This window comes from Bos mutus, chromosome 8, assembly GCF_027580195.1.
Source record: "Bos mutus isolate GX-2022 chromosome 8, NWIPB_WYAK_1.1, whole genome shotgun sequence".
Taxonomy (NCBI): Eukaryota; Metazoa; Chordata; class Mammalia; order Artiodactyla; family Bovidae; genus Bos; species Bos mutus.
The window spans coordinates 18,329,475-18,349,662 of record NC_091624.1 but is presented as its reverse complement, the minus strand read 5'-3'; the positions used below and the strand labels follow the sequence as shown (position 1 = coordinate 18,349,662).

The following is a 20,188-nucleotide window of genomic DNA, read 5'->3' as shown; positions in this document are numbered from 1 at the left end:
AATGACTGGTGAGAAAGGACCACCTGAAGAGGTCATATATTTCAGCCAAAACCTAAATGATGACAGAGAACAAGCCAGGCAGGGATTGGGGGGGAGAACATTGCAAGCAGAAGCAACAGAGCGCAGGTGAAAAGGTCCCCAGTGTTCTACGAATAAGGAACCACAGGAAGGCAGCAGGGCTGGCATGTGATGAGCTATGAGGAAGAGTGATGGGAGATGAGGAGAAGAGGGAGGCAGGAGTCAGAAGACATATGTTTGATGCTGAAAATCTGGGAAGAATGTCAAGATTCACTTTTACATGTCTTAAAACAAGTAAAGAATTTGGGGGAGTGACCCGAGGTGAGAGTTGTTGGCTCACGAAGAGCTAGGTTGTTTGCGAGCACCCCAGGTGGCAAGTCAGGCATTTATGTCTGAGTTCTGAACTACTGTGAGACCATCAAGTCACTTGCCCTCTTGGAGCCTATTTTCTCCACAAAACTGTAAAATGACTTATTTCAATAGGTCACATTTCAACAAGGCATTTCTAATATCCCTCCCACTTTTAAAACTCTATCATCTGAAGCCGAGCCCCAGCGTTTAGATAATTCTTACATCAAATAAACAGTTCTGTGGGTTGCTCTCTGGTTCCAAGTGGAATCTCATCACAAGTCTTATGAAATTTGTCCTTCTCCACCTTGGTCATCTTGTTCTTTAGGAACTGATATTAACCGTCAGGATTTACACTTATTAAGTACTGCTGCTAAGTCACTTCAGTCGTGTCCGACTCTGTGCGATCCCATAGACGGCAGCCCGCCAGGCTCCCCCATCCCTGGGATCCTCCAGGCAAGAACACTGGAGTGGGTTGCCATTTCCTTCTCCAATGCATGAAAGTGAAAAGTGAAAGTGAAGGTGCTCAGTCGTGTCTGACTCTTAGCGACCCCATGGACTGTAGCCTACCAGGCTCTTCCATCCATGGGATTTCCCAGGCAAGAGTACTGGAGTGGGGTGCCATTGCCTTCTCCGTATTAAGTACTAAATACTAGCAAATGTTCAGTAAGTGTCCAGAGTTAATTAGAGCCAACAAGTATATAACAGCTATATGTTTAACGAGCACACATTAAAACTTGCACACCCAGGTGATATGTTCACTGGTCTGTCACCTGCAGGCTCACTATCTTCCCTCTAAAACCTGGAATTCAAGTTTGCCCTTCTCTAGGCAACCCACTCTAGTACTCTTGCCTGGAAAATCCCATGGACAGAGGAGCCTGGTAGGCTGCAGTCCATGGGATTGCTAAGAGTAGGACACCACTGAGCGACTTCACTTTCACTTTTCACTTTCATGCATTGGAGAAGGAAATGGCAACCCACTCCAGTGTTCCTGCCTGGAGAATCCCAGGGACAGAGGAGCTTGGTGGGCTGCCGTCTATGGAGTCGCATAGAGTCAGACACGACTGAAGCGACTTAGCAGCAGCAGCAGCAGTCTTCCTAAACTTTCCCACGCTCTCCATAATCCTTGAATCTGTGGTTAACAACCTCAAGTGCAAATTCTACCCAAGCCTGGAAACCTGAACCCGCTTCTACCTTCACTGAGCTCTCAGAAGCTCCTCACCACTCTTCACTGTTTTTACTCACACAGATATCTGGACATGCCTTCTCCCCATATACAATGACAGTCAAATGAGTATTTCACTGAATTTATTTATATGCTACCTCCTTTTTTTTTAAAAAAAGGACTTTGAAGGAGAATATGACAAAAATATGCAACTCTGAAAGAAGAAAATGTCCATTTTTATAAAAATTATGTCAACTTTTCAGGCTTTTAGAGTGAAGAAACTGATTAACAAAACTGCAAATTACGCGTAATAGGAGCCTATCTCTGCAGTCAGGTATAGGAGCTGGGGAAAAGGGATCATTATGAAGTACTATCTAAATTAAATATTAATGTCTAAAGCAGAAAACAAATGTCCATGGTCATTTTCCTGGCAGGATGCTAGAAGAGTCTACTGGTCTGTTATGTTTGTTCCTAGATGCTAGGGTTAAATCACTACATTAGCTCCTTTAAAATAAAAACTGTTTCAAAGGGTAAATGATGGTCATCACCAGGTGGCATACAAGTGACAAAACCAGTGCAGAGAGAAAACCAGGTGACAAACACAAGAAGCCAGCTGTGGAGGGGCTCACAGCTCAGTGGCACTCACGGGATCGGGTTTCCTTCCATACATCGGGTCCCAAAGCCAGGCTTTCCGGTGAGAGCGTTTAAGAGTTCCTGGGTGCTCACATCCTCAGGCGCATCATTACTGTAGATACATGAGAGGCAGTCAGCTTAGCAACGCATTTAAACCATGAATGGGAGAAGAAAAGGCACTTTTTTTTTTTTTTTCAAATTTAACACTTTATTAAGTACTTCCTGTGTGCCAAATCCTGCCAAGCTCTTAAAATAGAAACACAGAACCCACCCACAAGTAACTCAGCCTCTGGTTGTTTATTTGGTGTCAAGATAACATACAGCACTCCAAAGCGGAACTTGTGTAAATAAGTGATAAATATGGAGGGGTGCGTACACGTGCACCCACATACATTTACATATATCTATTTTAGTGGGAAGTACATGAATTCATTAAAGATCAGTATTTCAAAAGTACTTTCACAATTAATCATTAGGCATAGACAAGAGGGGTTTTCTAGGAAAAGGAAGGCAGATTTTATGGGCTTAACATTTGCGTGGACAACTGGAAAGCACAAATAATGATGGGCAGAAGTTATAAACACAAAACAAGCCCATGCTCCACAGCCCTGGGCAACACAAGGTCAGCAGCTGGGAAAGAAAAGAAGGAGGTAAACCCGCACAAAATAGGAAGAAAGCACAGAATCAGAGAACAGGAAGCTGATTTGCATGCTTATGTTTCCTTTTTCTTTTTAAAGCTTCCCTGAAGCTTCCCTTGGACATCACTGGCACACTTATCCATAGAAAGGTTTGCAAATACTGTGGGACTGAGGAAAACTCCTGCATAAGGAGATGGAGAAATTCCTTTGTTCTTTTGTTTGAAGCACTGGATTGTCACAGGATAGCTGTATTTTTGTCTAAAAAAACAGGAGCTATTATATGTAACCTAAAGATGAAATACTCTTGCCTGGAAAATCCCATGGACGGAGGAGCCTGGTAGGCTGCAGGCCATGGGGTCGCGAAGAGTCAGACACGACTGAGCGACTTCCCTTTCACTTTTCACTTTCATGCATTGGAGAAGGAAATGGCAACCCACTCCAGTGTTCTTGCCTGGAGGATCCCAGGGATGGGGGAGCCTGGCGGGCTGCCGTCTATGGGGTTGCACAGAGTCAGACACGACTGAAGCGACTTAGCAAAGATGAAATAATAAATATGTGGGCTGCCCTGTATGGGGTTGCACAGAGTCGGACACGACTGAAGCGACTTAGCAAAGATGAAATAATAAATATGTGAATTGCACTATGTAGAAAACAAGAACTTGGAGGTGTGAGGGTCTGAGTGTATGGAAACCCTGTGTTCAACTGCAAAATAAAGACTTAGTATAAAAATCCAAGTATATTATAGTTCAAGAAGATTCTTCTGCATTGGCAGATTATTTACATAAGGCATGTATGTTCCTGACAACAACGAATAGAGAGGAAATGAGTTCAAAGCCCTGCTACTTCAGGTTTGGTTCACTGCTGTTCTCGCATCTAGCATGAGCTTGTGTGAGGGCTGCAGCCACAGCTGATCAATCCGTGCCCTTATGTAACCGAGTCCCCCTCCCCTTGGCCCTCAGTATAGTAAACACTCTGGTCAGCCTGAGCCCTCCTCTCCCCCTGGAGGCAGAAGGCAAGTGCATACCTGACAAATGTGTACTGTTCATTGTACATCCAGGGCTGAAGCTCCAGGCTGGGGTACTTGCCAAAGGGTGGCACAATCAAGCTGAACACCAGGGCGATGCAGACAAACACAGCTGGCAGGACAATCTATAACCAGGAGGCAAGGAGGGAGAAGAATTGCCAGAGAAGGACAAAGGTTAGAAAGAAGACCACTTCAAGTCCAGGTAGCCTCAGACCAGCCAGCACTGGGGTGTGTGCAGGGCCTAGTTCCATCAAGACATTCTTGGCAGGTTGGAAGAAGTAGAGGCTGAAATCTAAACCCCTTCCCTTGGGTGAATTTCTGGAAGCTGGCAATACAAGGCCTGAGCTTGTGGCCACCTGGCAGGGGCACCAAGCTGAGGACTTCACAGAGTAAACAGTAGTCACATGTCAGGGTGACTCAGAACACTGGGTCCCTCTTCTCCCTGAAAACCCGAGGAAGACCACAGTGGCCATGAGCCCAGCTCAGCTCTGAGGAAAATCGAGAGCTCAAGCATGGACCAGAAGCCAGAAGAACTGCAGCTTCATTCTGTCTCTCCTTCTTTCTGTCTCTCTCGTGTATCCATGTGAAGTCACAACCCCTATGGCCTCAGTCTTCTTGTCTGTAATCTGCAGACACACTAGGTTACCCATTCAGCTCCCATACTCTGAGAAAATCACTATAGAGCGCTGCCTCCATGGAAAGGGAACAGCTGCCATGTCTTTATCTGATGGCCTCAAAAAGCCATCAGATTAATCCTTACTAAATTAATCCTTACTAAACCACCTTAAGAGGGTTTCCCAAGTGGTGCTAGTGGTAAAGAACCCGCCTGCCAAGGCAGGAGACATAAGAGATGCGGATTTGATCCCTGAATCGGGAAGATCCTCTGGAGGAGGGCATGGCAACCCACTCTACTATTCCTACGTGGAGAATCCCATGGACAGAGGAGACTGGCAGGCTACAGGCTATGGTCGCAAACAGTCGGACACGATCGAAGTGACTTAGCACTTGAACAACCTTAAACTTTGTACCTTTTCTGAAAACAACTTGTACATATTTTATAAGCAAACTCTAAGCTCCTTCCATTTATTCCTGAGACATTTACCCTTAAAAAAAGAAAAAAAGATTCAAATAATGCTCCTGGTTCTAATGTTCTCAAGTTTCAATGGAGAAAATTAATCATTATGTGATTAATTCCATGGGAAAATACTGTATGAGCATTATCTCATTTAATTATCACTACCACCCTAACTAGTAATATAATTATCACCAATCAAAAAACAAGGTAATTGGGGTTCAGAAAGACTAAGCAACTTGCCCAAGGCCACACAGCCAAGAAGTAGCAAAACCAGAATTCACACATAAATCTATATGCTCCAAACTCATATTCTTTGCATTACCCACATAACTTGTGGGAAAGAATCTCTGTAACTTCTTTATACTTCTTGATTTTGTAGACTGAAATAATTTAATCCTCCCAACACAAGTTAGCATGCAAACAGAGTATAATGAGTCTTTTCTGTTTACTATTTTTTTCTGACCCCTGGTTATCTTTTCTATCAGTTTGCAGTTAAACATCAACTTAGAGAAAAATCAAGTCCCCAATAAGTTCATATGTTGAGTGTATCTGGGCATAGCATCTCTGAAGTTTTGAAAGTTTAATTTGCTCATCCAGTTTTTCTAGACTTTGTCCTTGTTACACTCTCCTCTAAGAGAAAATTAACACACACAGAAATTTCTAATTTGAGACCCATTCCAAGTACTTACTCATAACATATCATAGGTACTATTATCATCCCCATTTTATGGATAAGGAGATTGAGGCTCAGAGAAGTAATCTGTCAACAGATATATAAGTACAAGAAGCAAACTGGGATTGAAATACAGATAATCTGGCTCCAGTGTCCATCTTATAACAACGATGCTACCCTGCTTTCACTAGTTGGGAGCCTGTAGTCCACCAAGGAAGCCTGAGTCCTTGGCCAGGAACACACTTCTCACCTGAGCAAAGAATCCTTTCCGACTCCGTCTGGCAATCAGCAGTCTCTTCCACAAAAGGGCCACAAACTGCTGCTGTGTGAGCTTCCAGCCCTTCACCTGGTAGGAACCTTTACCATCCATCCCACTAAGCAGGTCTGTTTCTCTGGATTCTGCAAAAAGCCATCGCTAAGGTCATAGATTATACCAGGCATTTTTGACATCCCCAGCCTCCTCCCTCCAGCATCGTTAGCCACCACCTTGGAGGCTTGTGTTTGGAGGTAGAAGTAAAGGAATGAAGGGCTTTTATGACACATTGACGTCCATGGAAAAGGTATGACCCCAAATGTACCACACTAGCAGGCTCTGCCTTTGGTTCTTGTCTGATGAGCACAGAAAAATGAAGGTGCCTTGAGACAACTGAAGAGATGTGTGCACACATAACAGTTACATCAAGCCATTCAAATGAATCGAGTCATCCTCAATTTCTTACAGAATATTCTGTAAAACAGGCCATGTCTGTAGGCTGACATACTTTGAGAACACATAACAGCAACTTGTCTCCTGCCTATTGTATCTCTGGCTAAAAGGTGGACACATTCAGGTGATCCAAGTGCTAACAATGTATAAAGTTACAGAGAACACGAGAGTTGCACATTGGACAGGAGAGCCAGGAAGGTTTCTGTTCAGAACAGTTTTATAGAAATCCTCACTTATACAAATGATTTCTCACTGCGGTGACCTGACGTCTCACCAATATTTGCTTGATTTCTTGTCTCTCCTTCTCCATCCCAAACACACAGGGATACAGTCTTCGAAAACAGCTAAGTTGAAGGGTACAATCAACTCTAGTAGCAAATTCACCTCACTCTTTCAAAATCATCCACCCATTCAAAGAACATTTATTCCAAAATTAAACACCTAATGAATGCGAGAAAACTGGGACTCTATGGAAAAGATAATAAATGGATTCAGAGGAATAAAGGGCTGTCTTTTGATGTGTATCTCGAGTGAGAGGTCTCAGCGCAGTGCAGGAAGTGGGGAGGACAGGCTCTTTCAGGTCTGATCATATGCACAGCACCAGAAGGGGAAAGTGGCTTTTCTCATTCTCTCTCTTCTCTTTAGACCCTGTAGGCATCTATCATCCTGGTTCAAGGGCCTTGAAAGATAACACCAGAGAACACAAGAGGGAAATTCACTTTCAAGCAACAAAACACAGATCTCGCCCAAACGGACCTGGATCTATGTCAGAATCATTTGGATCCATAGCATCGTCTTCAGTAAAAGGGCGAAGACAGCTCTGCTTGTCCCCAAAGACTCGTCTGTTTCGTCTTGCTGGTAAGGTGCCATCTGGAGACAAAAGGAAGGAACCCCACGTTTTATTTGTAATAAAAAAAAATTATCTGAATCTTTAAAAGTCTATACAGTAAAAGTAAGAATGTCATAAAACAATTTGAAGGGAAAGGCAAAACCCTGGTGAGCTAAGAGAACCTACAAGTGGCACAGCCCAGAGGGCATGCAGTCCCTTTGGAGGGTTACCTGAGGTCTCGGCATCCACTCCACTCTCTTCAGCCACTTTGAGAAATATCTGAAAAATGAGAATGAGAGGATTATAATAAGCACCACAGTATGAGAGCAACTGTCACGATTATTACATGACTGAACACGCTAGCCCCTAAAGACATAACGTAAAAGCTTCATTTATTGATAACACTTTGTCAGAGTCACTTGGGAGAGAAGCCATTTATTTATACTAGAGAACATTTCCCCAGTGGTGAGAGCTATCAATTCAGAAAGTCATTTTCAAATTAAAGTTATGACATCAGGACACTGCATAAGGTGGAATTTGTTCTGAACCTACAGGGAATGAGCCAAGTGGCTTCAAGTCTTTGGCCCGAAATCTTTGAGCAAGCAAGCATGAAAATAGGCTCTCCAAGACAGGATGATCAGGAGAAGAGGCGTTCCCTGTCACTAGAAATGTTATGGCAGGGTTTCTAACACCAGAAGGCAACCTGAACTAGACAGGCGATTCCCAAACTCTGATCTACAGAGATGCTGCCCAGGAAGCATGCAATAAAAGCACAGACATTAAGGTCTTACCTCCAGGAATTCTGATTCAAAGACCCTGGAGTTGAGCCTTGACATTTTTAGAATATTCACAGAAGATTCTGCTGCACAGGCTAACTTGGGGACTACTGGAACAGACAACTTTTATATCCCTTCCAACCCTCAAGGTTTCCCTAAAGAGAGGCACTGCTTACACAGTAATAGAGTATGGGCTTTGGAGCTCAAAACCCCTGATCTGAATCTGCTCAGCATCCCTTCATGTCAATTTTCTCATCTTGTTATGAGGATTAAATGAGTTACAATGACTGAACACAACAAAACACTCCCAGGTTAGCCCAAGGCATAAGTAGGTTTTCCATAAATGTTGGACTTTTCCTAGGCATGGCCATGCCTGGTCACACCAGGATCAATCCTCTTACTTCTTTCCTACCATCTCCCACTGAAATCTTAAAGGTCTAACTGGGAGCAACACTGCCCAGATGCCAACGACCTAAGGGCTCAGTGCCTACGTCCATGGTGATCCTACTCACAGTGGATATGCAGGCTGCCTGTCTGGCCCCAGGATTGTGGGCCCTGCTCAGTTCTGACAGTCGGTCACTGAACTTACTTCTTCCAGAGTAGTCTCTGAGATGCCGTAACTGGAGATGCCTAGGTCTGAGAGCCGGTCGTCAATTTCGTGGAAGAGTTCCACAAAGGCTCCCTCTCTGGCAGCCTCGTAGGGCAGCACGTAGGTCAGCTCATGCCCAATGTCTTCCACCAGCCGGGCCTCAGCCACATGCTTCCTGATGAGGTTGGAGATCGCAGAGACATCTGTAGGGACCACAGCACAGATATGATACGGCTTGGCCGGCTCAGAGGCCCCCTTCCTTCACCCTCTGCCTGCTCCTCAGAAGCCCACTGCCTGCACACCACAGCTGGCCCAGACACTGAAATCATTCCACAGGTTCATCTCTGGCCCAAGGGTTCCTGGGGGCATGGACTGGGTCTTATTCACCTTTGCATCACCAAAGCCGGGCACCGTGTAGGCCCTCAGTTTATGGTGGGTAGGTGGGGGGTGGCTGGCTGAATGACTTTCTGAGGTTGAAAGCCTAGTGTCTATTGCCAAAAAGCTAGGATTCTTCATTGGAAAACTTGACTAAAGGAACCTTAAGAGGTTCTTCATCTTTCTCTTAATCTATTCAAGGAGGATCCTCTATTTATCTCAATAGAGGGTTAATCAAACAGTTCGTGGAAAGAGAGGTCTTCCTGGGAAGAGCCAGTTGTTAGGGCAGAGAAGACTTGGCCAAGGTAAAGGCTTCCATTCCATATGTGTCACTGGGGACATTGGACATCTAGACATCCCTCCTGAGGGAGGTGTCCAGTGTCCAGCCAGACCCATTCATCTCAGCTGAATGGGTGAGGAACAACCACCCGCTACCCCAATCATCTCAGCTATCTGGGACACTGCCCTGTCGGCTCCCAGACCAAGCCCCAGGCTCCCCAGCAAGCATTAGGCCAATCCGCCTCTAAACAGCGCCTGCTCCCGCAGCCACCCAGCCCCAGCCCAGCAGCAAACCTTGAGTCAGCGCCACCAGCCTCTGCACCTCTCCTCCTGTGCCTCCACTCTGCCCAGCTGGGGGAAGCTCAGACACCACCTGAATAAGAAACCCCAGAGTCCTTACCGATGGTCAGCGTGTCACTTTCATGGTCGCTGCCCAGGCCAGCATCAGAACTGCTCTGAGAAACACTGTCCTCCTGATGGCAAAGAAGGAGGTGAGAATGGGTCAGGGACCGAGCAAGGTACAGCCACCACCACCTTCACCGGGGCGGGGCTTCCGAGAGGTTTCTGTGTGTGAGAACTGGAGCAAAAAGTTTCTCCTGAGGGGCATACAGCCAGGCAGTCTTGGCTTCTGAAGCCACTGTCTGATCTAACATGTGTGTGTTGTGTGCACAGGAAGCAGCGCTCTCGAACTCTGGCCTGCCGATGCATACTGTAAGGTTCAGTGGTTAAGACTCTGTGCTTCCACTGCAGGGGGCATGGGTTCAATCCCTGGTCAAGGGATTAGATTCCATAAGCCATGTAGCATGGCCAAAAACCCCCCCACAAACCTATGAGTGCTATAACCAGGCCCTCACCAACAGTCTTGGGCATGGGATTTACCTGCCTGGTTGTGTTGTTCAGAGCTTCTCAAACTTTAATTTGTGTCTCTTCACCATAGGACCTTGTTAAAATGCAGATTCTGATTTAGCAAGTCTGATTTTGGCCCATGTTTCTGCATTTCTCACAAGTTCCCAAGTGATCCCAATGCCACTGGCCTCAGACTACACTTTGACTCACCAGACACCAGTTAAAAGGTAAATAAGTGGACAGGAGGTCAAGGATGGGATATATTGGTAAGTGTTTTGAGTGCCACTGTTGGAAAACACAAATAAATCTCAGGCATGTACTGCAGTACAGGGGAGAATGTACTTTGTTATTGGGTTCTGGTCCCTCCTGTGTAATGCACTTGTTGGATGACCTTGAACGAACTAAATCCCTACAAGCCTCACTTCCATCATCTAAGATAATAAGTACAGTACCTTCTTCCCAGGGTTGCTTTGTACTCCGAGACGATGTTTAAAAAAAAAAAAAAATAGGCCTACAAACGATAACAATGCTACAACTATTATCATGATTTTCTTTTATGTCCAGAGTCTGCTAGATTGAGTGTTTGGCATGAAATCAGTGTTCGATAAATATTTGCTGTTTTGTAGTTTAAAAGTTTAAGTCGAGAAGATTTAAAGGTAATGAGCAGACTCAGCAGGGCATTCTGCAGCCAAGGCTCTTAACTCTTGGCAAACCTCTCTTCTTCAACAACATTAAGTCCTCTAAGGACCTTTTCCTACACTCACTGTGTCTCCATTAGAAAAAGGAAACGGGATTCAGCAGAGCTAACACGATGGGAACAGAAGTCTCTGTAGCTTTCCATGTAGGAGGTACATGACTCCACAGGGCACAGAGCAGGGAGCTGGTGGCCTCAAGGTGGCAGACTGGGGCAGGTATGAACAAGCCAGTCATAGCCAAAGAGTCCTGATTCCCCGGACACACTGAGACCGCAACTCACCTTTTTCAGGTATGACACAGTGCTACTGCTATTTCTGCATGAGCTGAGGGAAGACTCCACGTCCTTCTTGACCAGGGTCAGGTAGTAGCCTGTCCCCAGCTGGTTCTTCAGGAACAGGGAGGAGCCCACGCAGCAGAGCTTCCCATGGGAAATGATGGCGATCCTGTCCCCCAGGATGTCCGCCTCATCCATGTGGTGCGTGGAGAGGATAATGGTGCGGCCTGCCAGGCACAAACACAGGGACATAGCACAGGTGAGGCTGGCCATCCTCACTGCTCACAGGGGCCGAAGCTACAGAAATAAGAGCCGGGGCGGGGGGGACGCCTGGGAGAAATACTCCAAGGCTGTGTGCTTGTGACCCCCAGGCGGGTAATGTCGTGAGGACAGCCCTGCATCCTCATAGAACAAAGGGCGGGAATGTTTATCTGGGAACTAGCTTCAGGCTAGCAGTGTGCTAGGTGGTCTACATGCTAGGCCTCATTTAACTAAATCCTTCATAAGATGGGATTCCCTGGGGCTCAGTTGGTAAAGATTCCACCTGCAATGTGGTAGACCTGGGTTCAATCCCTGAGTTGGGAAGATCCCCTGGAGAAGGGAATAGCCACCCACTCCTGTATCCTTGCCTGGAGAATTCTATGGACAGAGGAGCCTGGCAGGCTACAGTCCATGGGGTCGCAAAGAGTCAGACACAACTGAGCGACTTCCACTTTTCATAAGGTAGGAATTAACCACCATTATAGATAAAGACACTGAGGCAAGTTTAATGGCTTTTCCAAAGTCTTGGGCCAACTTGAGCTGACTCCAAACCTGTGCCCCTTGTACCACACCATCCTATGTATCTTCCACCCTGGTGGCTCAGCGGTAAAGAATCCACCTGCAATGCAGGAGCCCCAGGGAGATTCGGATTCAAGCCCTGGGTCGGAAAGATCCGTTGGAGGAGTGCATGGCAACCCACTCCAGTATTCTTGCCTGGAGAATCCCACAGATAGAGGAGCCTGGCAGGTTACAATCCATGGGGTCACACAAACTGACTGCAACTCTCCCATCCACTCAAGTGTTCCTCTACTTTGACAACATGCAAGCGTAGTGCACCACGTGGGGACAGAGATATAGGTCGACACAGTCTCGGCTCTCAGGAATCTGTCTGCGGGGGACCATGATTGTACTAGGCAAGTGAAAGTTCTATGTTGGAGGGGGCCCAGGGGCCCCACAGAGGACGTCCCTTGTCCCCATTTCCCTCCCCCATGCAGGCCCCTAGGGATTGAAGTGAAACTTGAAGTGTCTTGTAAACCAGGCCTCCTACTTGCAGACCAGGGCTGATCTCATCATTCAGCTTCATATTCTCCTTGAGAAGCAATTCTGGTGCTCTAGCAGGAACAGCCCTGAGATACAGCCAGTCTTTGAGAGCCCCTCCCTCCCCCTTTCTCCCCGCTCCCAGCCCAGAAGACAGAGTAAATACACATCAGTGACCTTGTCGGTACTTCAGCAGCAGCTCCCATATCCCCCTGCGGGAGTAAGGGTCCACACCGGCTGTGGGCTCATCCAGAATGACAACCTTGGATCCCCCAACAAAGGCCAAGGCCACAGACAGCTTTCTCTGCATTCCACCTATGGCGAGAGGAAACAGGCCCCAGAACAGCCCAGTGAATGATGGCAGAGGGGGCAAGAGACAAGTGGAGGCACCCCCTGGGGACAAGTCCGGGACATGTTTCTGACCCACCCTTCCCCTCCCTCGAAGCAGGGGACCCTAGGGCAGCCATATTTCGTGTGTGTGTATATGTGTGTAGAAGGGGAGGTGGAGGAGGAAGGCATCTCTGGGCTTCACCTGACAGCTGACTTGTTTTGCTTTTCAGTTTGCTGGGCGGCAACCCAACATCCAAGGCCATCTGCTCCATCTCAGCTTTCACATGCTTCTCGGAGAGCCCTTTCAGGCGGGCATAGAACCAAATGTGCTCCTCGACAGTCAGCCTGGGGATGGAGGGGCAGGTCACTCTGGGTCCCCAGGACACACAGAACAGTGCCTCCTCACCCAGAACACGACAGGCACATTTTTCTTTCCCACTTTTTTTTTTTGTTAACTTTATTCATTTTTGCAAGATAATCTCAAGGAAGGATTCAAGGCAGAACCACAGTAAGCAGCCACATGAGCTGCTCCAGAAACACCACCAAAACTGTGACAGGTCACATCCACTCTATTCCCCGCGGGCCTGATGGCCACCCATCAGGCAGCAGCAGGTCCTCAGAGAACCTTTCTCCATGGTCCCACCAACCAAGGAGCTGCCCGGCCTTAGCCTGGAGCAACTCCCTTGAACCTCAAAGGACCTCAGCCCCGACAGAAGAAGGACCCCTGTAGAGGACACAAGCCTGAGCTGCCCACTTAGGTAAGAGAAAACCGGGGCCCAGAAGGGGGTGCCCTTGCCCAAGGTCACAGAGCTCAAGTCTCCGTCTGCTCACCACAGGGGCTCCCTGATTGCTGATGGGCAAGCTGAATGGGAGCAAAGTTCTGAGCAGGAAACACAGAGCCCACACACTGAGGGCCCTGGGGTACCACCAGGTGAAAGCTGTGGCAGCCTCAGGGAGGGTGAGTGGGGAGAGAGGCTTCCTTACTCTAGAAGGACAGCGATAGACAGCACTGTTTCCCCAGTCCTCATCCACCGCTGGACCAATGTAACACCTCTCACCCCACAACTCACTTTTCCAAAACTGAAGGACAACCAGGTCTCAACATGTCCAGGAAGGTGAGGCCTGCTACCCCTAAAGGTGGTAAAAATGCTTAAGTCCAACTCTGCCCATCACTCCTGACACACCTCCATAGAGGAGCTGCTGGTACTCACATGTCAAACAGCACGTTATGCTGGGGACAGACCCCCAGGTTCTGCCGGATGGTGCTCATCTCGGAGCGTATGTCTTTCCCTAGGATGTAGGCAGTGCCCGAGGTGGGAGGGAACAACCCAGTTAGGATGGACCTGAGGAAAAAATGTGAAAGTACAGGAGTCAGCGTTAGCCCTCCTGCCCTGGAGACGCTCCATTCTAGGCTGCAGAGCCCTGGAGGAAAGCAGAGGCAGCAACCCTCCACCCTCTTTCCTTCCTAAGAGACCCCAAGGGACACCCACACAGCAAAGGACTCTTTGCCTCAGTGAACAGATAGGGGTGGGCCTGTGTGTTGGAAATGGCAATTTTAGCACACACATTTTTTAAATAAAGATTCCAATTTGCAATGGGAAGTACACTTTAAAACACACATTTTTTATGCCTAAAATCATGTTCAAGTCAAATGGACAAAGTAGAACCAATTATTTAAAGGCGAAAATAATTTGTGTGTTAGGACTTTTTAGATTTTAAAGATTTTCTGCAATTTTTGCAATATATTAATTGTGCATTTAAAAAATATATAACAGGAAAAAGAGGTTACCTCCCCCACCACCAACATACCCTCTGAAATGGTTGATGGGCTACACTGAAAGCCACTGAGGGTAACTCTGGTATGTTTATGGCCCATGTTCCCTTCTGAAACTGCTCATTATTAAGGTTCTTATCGGTCCCAGAGAAGGCAGTCTTACAGCCAGCTGCCCAGCTGTTCCTCACATCTGCTTAGAGACAGAGCTTCCAGAAATTGCCTCGTCTCTCCAACACAGCCTATCTTCCTTTTCACATTCTTGCCTCCTAATCCTGACCAAACCAGTCCCAAAGAAACCCTTTCTCAGATCTGTCACAACATCAGGTTCTAAAACACTGCAGAATTTTGAGAACCAAATGGCAAAGGTCATCAAAAGGTCCCCAGCCTATTTTAACCCGAAGACAGGAAAATCCAGCATTTGGAAAACATTCTCGTGATTAGGTGATATTTTTATACTCATCAACTCCTTATGCACTCTGCCCTTGCCTGGGTAAGCAACACAATGTCCTTAGGTATGGAGAAGGCAATGGCACCCCACTCCAGTACTCTTGCCTGGAAAATCCCATGGACAGAGGAGCCTGGTGGGCTGCAGTCCATGGGGTCGCTAAGAGTCGGACATGACTGAGCGACTTCACTTTCACTTTTCACTTTCATGCATTGGAGAAGGAAATGGCAACCCACTCCAGTGTTCCTGCCTGGAGAATCCCAGGGACAGGGAAGCCTGGTGGGCTGCCGTCTATGGGGTCGCACAGAGTCGGACACGACTGAAGTGACTTAGCAGCAGTAGCAGCAGCAGTCCTTAGGTATGAGTTTCTGACTATAGGCAAGACCCTTCCTGCGGCTGATTCTCAGCCAGCCACACCCTCTTCTTACATGGTGGTGGTCTTGCCAGCTCCATTGTGGCCCAGGAAGGAGGTGATCTGCCCCTCGTAGAAATTCAAGGCCAGGCCATCCACAGCCACCTTCATGCCATCCCGGTAAACCTTCATCAGGTTCTGAATGGACACACCCAGTTTCAGATGGGTGGGTTCCTCCTCCATGCAGACTGCGAGAAGACAGGACACAAATGAGCCCACCGAAGACACTAACAAGTGGGAGGTCAAGATGTAGGGTCTTGTAATTTTACAACTGTCCGTTCTCCATGGCTATTTCTGTTTCTCAGGCAAGCAGGCAACAAATCTTTAATTAGGGCCTAACTGGGCACTAGTGTTGGTGATCGGAATACAGTAAGAAATGTGCAGAGAGGCTGGGGAAGAAGAGGAGGGATGGCAGGAGGAGCAGCTGGATCAGCAGGCAGGGGCAGGTGGTAAGGGATCTCGTAAGCCATACCAAGGACGTCACACGTCACCACTGGCGAGTGGGGGCAGGGCACAGAAGAATTCAGCAGAAGAGGGACTTCTGAATGATTTAGGAAGCCATACTGGGCACAAAGTACGTGTATATGTGTGTGAGGGACAGGTGGAGGTGAAGGGAGAGATCAAAAGTCACTTTTTTTTTTTTAATGAAGCCAAGAAAGCAAAGGAAATGTCCCTTAGGAACTCAGAGAGCAACTCCCCCAGAAGTCAACAGCACTGGACAAAAACGCAGTCAAGAATTTGGAAAGGGGCACCTCATGTGATGTCTCTGCCCCCAAGGTGGTTTTAGACTCTTCAGGGAGGAAGCCACTCCTTGCCCCCTCAAGGAGGGCCAGGAGGGAAGCAGCACAGCAGTCAGGGGGACGCAGGTCAGTAAAACTCACTTTCTGATGCTCCCTTGTGGCTGGAACCAGGGTGGCTCTTCTCATCACTTTCCTCGCCAAACCAGTAGGACTTAGTGCAAGGGAAATACCAGGGCCTGGGGATTCCATACTGGCCTAAAATCCAAGCACAGATGTGAGCCAAATTATGTAATGCCCCAGCAACCCCCAGGTATCCCAGCCAGGTATCCCAGACACAGCTTCCGTGATGTCTCCCCTTGACACAGCTGTTGGGAGACAGGACAGAATGGAATGGAGGTGGGGGAGGAGGGGCTAACATTTGCTGAGCTCTACTATGTATGACAAACACCCTGCACTTCTCTGAATCTTTCCAGCAACCCCATGAGGCAGGTTATCATTCCCACTTTAGAGATGAGGAGACTGAGGGATTAGTGGCCCACTCAAGATCACTCAGCCAGTGAAGTGAAGGACTCAGAATCTGAATCCGGATCTGTACAATACAAAATTGCACATTCAGTGTGGGACATTCAAGTAGTCCAAGTAGGGATGGGTAATCAATATTCCATGGCCACTCCTTTGGAGAAAAATCAGAAAGTGAACCAGAAAGGGTTAAACCTCGCTCTCTCAGAATTTGATCTTCTATGAAAATATATCCAAGGGAGGTCTCAGTCAAGAAGACTTATTATGGAAGTATAAAAATGAACTTTTATGACTTTTGATTAAAACACAGGCAAGGGCTTAGCACCAATATGTATCTTGTTATTCACAAGCTGTACTCAGGAAACAGAACCTCTGCTGGTGGTAACTCAGGGGAAACAGAATTCGAGACCTGGTTCAGCTTGAGAGGACTCTGCTGGGCAAGCTGACTCAGTGTAACTCACTTGGGTTCACCTCCCAGCACCTACTCTTACCAGTTATGTGGCCACAGGTAAGTTATTTAACTTCTTTGCATCATACTTCTCTCATTTGCAAAAACTGGGTAGAACAGCAACTCCCTCCCAGCAGTCTTATGAGTATTAAATTGAACCAAAGCATCATTTATAAGACACTGTGCAGGTGCCTGGCACACAGTGCTCAAGAAATAAGAGTTAGGTCAGTAGTAAAAGCTGTACTTTTAGCATCAGTAGCTTCTTCTTAGAGATAATTTGTTTGCCATAGGTCTAAAGCCCTAACCACTTTCCAAGGAGACCCGGGCCCTGCAGAAATTCCAGCACAAAGTGAGGAAAATGACACGGTTAGAAATTTCTTTTTCCTGGATGAAGACAAAAGCAGTGTGGAAGTCCAGTGTACCTGGAAACACAGCCTCGATGTACCACGTCATCACCCCATAGAGAAAGGTGTCAAACAGCATCATGGAGACGGAGGTGGTGAGGTTGAAGCCATCTTCCTCTGTGGGGCTCTCAAAGAGGTTGTCCCACTGTACCCCAATGCCCTGCTCCTCGAAAAGGGCGAAGTACTCACAGCCGAACCCAAAAGCCACAGGAGACATCAGGCTCTGTACAAAAGAGGCAAAATTCATTCATCCATCTCCTTGTCTCTCATTTTCCTATCACTGCTAATGTAAATGCCACCTGGAGAAATGTGAATTTGCAAAATGGATCAATTACAAGATATGGAAATATTCATCTACAGAGTCCCTTCAGGGGAGTGGGCTCCTTGACAGCATATAAAGTGATTCTATTTATAAGCACTCATTATGCACACACATTTCAGAAATGCATATATGATGGCATATAAAACTTTTAGAATTTTATGCTTCTAAAGATGCCTCAAGGGCTCAGCAACTGTACCTTATACACGCACATACACACACACACACACAGAGGCATTTGTCAGGGTCCTCTCAAGCTCCCGGCTCGGTCAGTAAAGGGCTCAGTGTCATAGGAACCTGTCTGGGGCTGCTGATGCCTAATGGATGCCTTGGAGCATCTTATAGAAAACTCAGAAAACAACTCACTCTTACTGGGACTTGCATACTTTCAAAGGCCTCTCCTCCTCTGTACAAGGGAAGGGAGTAAAGGCAGGGATTTGTGGGGAGATGGGGCACCTGTTCCTCAGTCTTGAAGTTTAGAAAATGTTACTCAAGTTAAACTCCATATTGGACACAAGGAAGATAAAGGTCCAGAACGAGCCAGCTCTGACCTCAAGAACTTTCAGTTCTATCTCTGACTGTGACTTTGTGGTGAGCTTAACATGGCCAACAGAGCTGGGAGATAAAAGGCAGATAAAAGGGAATGCTCTAAAGTCATTCCCCAGGGCCATTTACCCCCAGCTGGCCCATGGTGCAGTCTGGCTCCCTCAAAATTATCATTCGATTCAATTCAACCACTGTTCACTCAGAGGACTAAAGATAAACTACTGAGTAAGACAGTCCCTGCCTTCAAGGAGCATATAATCTAGAATTGAGGTTTAAGTCCCCGTGGAAAGAGAATCTCTTATCTTCTGTTCTCAGCTTGGACTACAAAGCAGAGGTGAAATACCAGGGGTGGCTGCGAATGCAGGTACTGCCGAAGGGCCAGAGGGACTCACCACGAAGATCTTGAGGGTAAAGCCCACGTAGTCTTGCCACGCCACGCACAGGACGTAGGGCAGGTATAGCATGAAGTAAATGATGCCTCCACAGGCGGCCGCCAGGTTGGCTCTGGAGAAGAGCGTGCTGATCAGGAAGCACTGCAGGATGGTCACCGTGGCAAACACAGACAGAAAGACAAACACCACGCTGGGGTCACTGTAGGGAAGCAGGTTTCCTAACTGGGAAGAAAGAGACCAAGTAAGACTCTCAATAAGCAATGATCCGTGGGAAGCAGCCAGGGCTTATTAAAGTCATCTTAAAAGACAATATAGAGAAACAGCGCTGTTCATTTTTCTGGTGAGTGAAATGAAGTCTACAGAAGGGAAATGACCAGCCCAAGACCACACAGCAAATGAACAGTAGAGTCAGAAACAGAACAAAGTCCAGGCTTGATATTCACCAAGGTTCACCTCAATAGACAATTCTGTTCATTGTTTCTCCAAGAAATAATATCACCTTTTATAAGGACTATGAGCACCAAGAAAGAATTGCAAGAGATAGCATCCTACATGACCTCTCTCTCTGAAAGCCAATAAAAATGGCCAGGCCATCTTAACATCCCCTGTAAGAATGTGCCATGGATTCTGGAGCCACATAACCATCCAAACTCTGTAGACCTGTCAAGTTTCTCCCAAGTAGTTGGTTCTGTTTCACAAGGACCTGCTGCTGCTGCTGCTAAGTCACTTCAGTCGTGTCCGACTCTGTGTGACCCTATAGATGGCAGCCCACCAGGCTCCGCCATCCCTGGGATTCTCCAGGCAGGAACACTGGAGTGGGTTGCCACTTCCTTCTCCAATGCATGAAAGTGAAAAGTGAAAGTGAAGTCGCTCAGTCCTGTATGACTCTTAGCGACCCCATGGACTGCAGCCCACCAGGCTCCTCCGTCCATGGGATTTTCCAGGCAAGAGTACTGGAGTGGGTGCCATCGCCTTCTCCGTCACAAAGACCTACCAGCACACAATTGGAAGAGCAGCTCACACCCACCAGCCACAAGACCCCCATCCTGGCCACAGAGCTCAGGCCTGGCAGTCAGATATCAAAGCATGAGGGGGGCTTGATTTCAGCAAGAACAGCTCTGCCATACTGCCAGGTGACCTCAATGAAGTCCTTAACCTTCCTTGGCCTCATTTCCTTGTATGTTAAATGGGTTCCTTAGTGAGGACGTCATAAGACAGCATGCTGCTGCTGCTGCTGCTGCTGCGTCGCTTCAGTCATGTCCGACTCTGTGCGACCCCATAGACGGCAGCGCACTAGGCTCCCCTGTCCCTGGGATTCTCCAGGCAAGAACACTGGAGTGGGTTGCCATTTCCTTCTCCAATGCATGAAAGTGAAAAGTGAAAATGAAATCACTCAGTTGTGCCCAATTCTTAGCAACCCCATGGACTGCATGCAGCCCACCAGGCTCCTCCGTCCATGGGATTTTCCAGGCAAGAGTACTGGAGTGGGGTGCCATGCCTTCTAAGCATACGCATGTGTTTTAAATAGTGTTTGGCAATCAGTAAGTGCTCACTTGTAATGATTAGTAGCTAGTTTTCAATTGTTAGTTCCTTTTCCTTGGTACCCCTCTGCTTTT

General features: G+C 47.2%; 1 protein-coding gene across 2 annotated transcripts in view; it reads right to left on the bottom strand.

Moving 5' to 3' along the window:
* ABCA1 (ATP binding cassette subfamily A member 1) overlaps nucleotides 1-20,188 on the bottom strand; it is a 137,515-nt gene that overhangs the window by 25,806 nt on the left and 91,521 nt on the right. For both annotated transcript variants that reach the window (XM_070375179.1, XM_070375180.1), the window contains exons 16-30: nucleotides 18,573-18,794; nucleotides 17,334-17,538; nucleotides 16,086-16,199; nucleotides 15,221-15,392; nucleotides 13,785-13,916; nucleotides 12,776-12,918; nucleotides 12,421-12,558; nucleotides 10,951-11,171; nucleotides 9,529-9,601; nucleotides 8,475-8,677; nucleotides 7,340-7,388; nucleotides 7,037-7,150; nucleotides 5,825-5,973; nucleotides 3,827-3,951; nucleotides 2,178-2,276 (exon numbers count right to left, since the gene is read on the bottom strand). In XM_070375179.1, coding sequence (XP_070231280.1) covers nucleotides 2,178-2,276; nucleotides 3,827-3,951; nucleotides 5,825-5,973; nucleotides 7,037-7,150; nucleotides 7,340-7,388; nucleotides 8,475-8,677; nucleotides 9,529-9,601; nucleotides 10,951-11,171; nucleotides 12,421-12,558; nucleotides 12,776-12,918; nucleotides 13,785-13,916; nucleotides 15,221-15,392; nucleotides 16,086-16,199; nucleotides 17,334-17,538; nucleotides 18,573-18,794 — 2,159 coding nt within the window. The remainder of the gene's footprint in view (nucleotides 1-2,177; nucleotides 2,277-3,826; nucleotides 3,952-5,824; nucleotides 5,974-7,036; nucleotides 7,151-7,339; nucleotides 7,389-8,474; nucleotides 8,678-9,528; nucleotides 9,602-10,950; nucleotides 11,172-12,420; nucleotides 12,559-12,775; nucleotides 12,919-13,784; nucleotides 13,917-15,220; nucleotides 15,393-16,085; nucleotides 16,200-17,333; nucleotides 17,539-18,572; nucleotides 18,795-20,188) is intronic.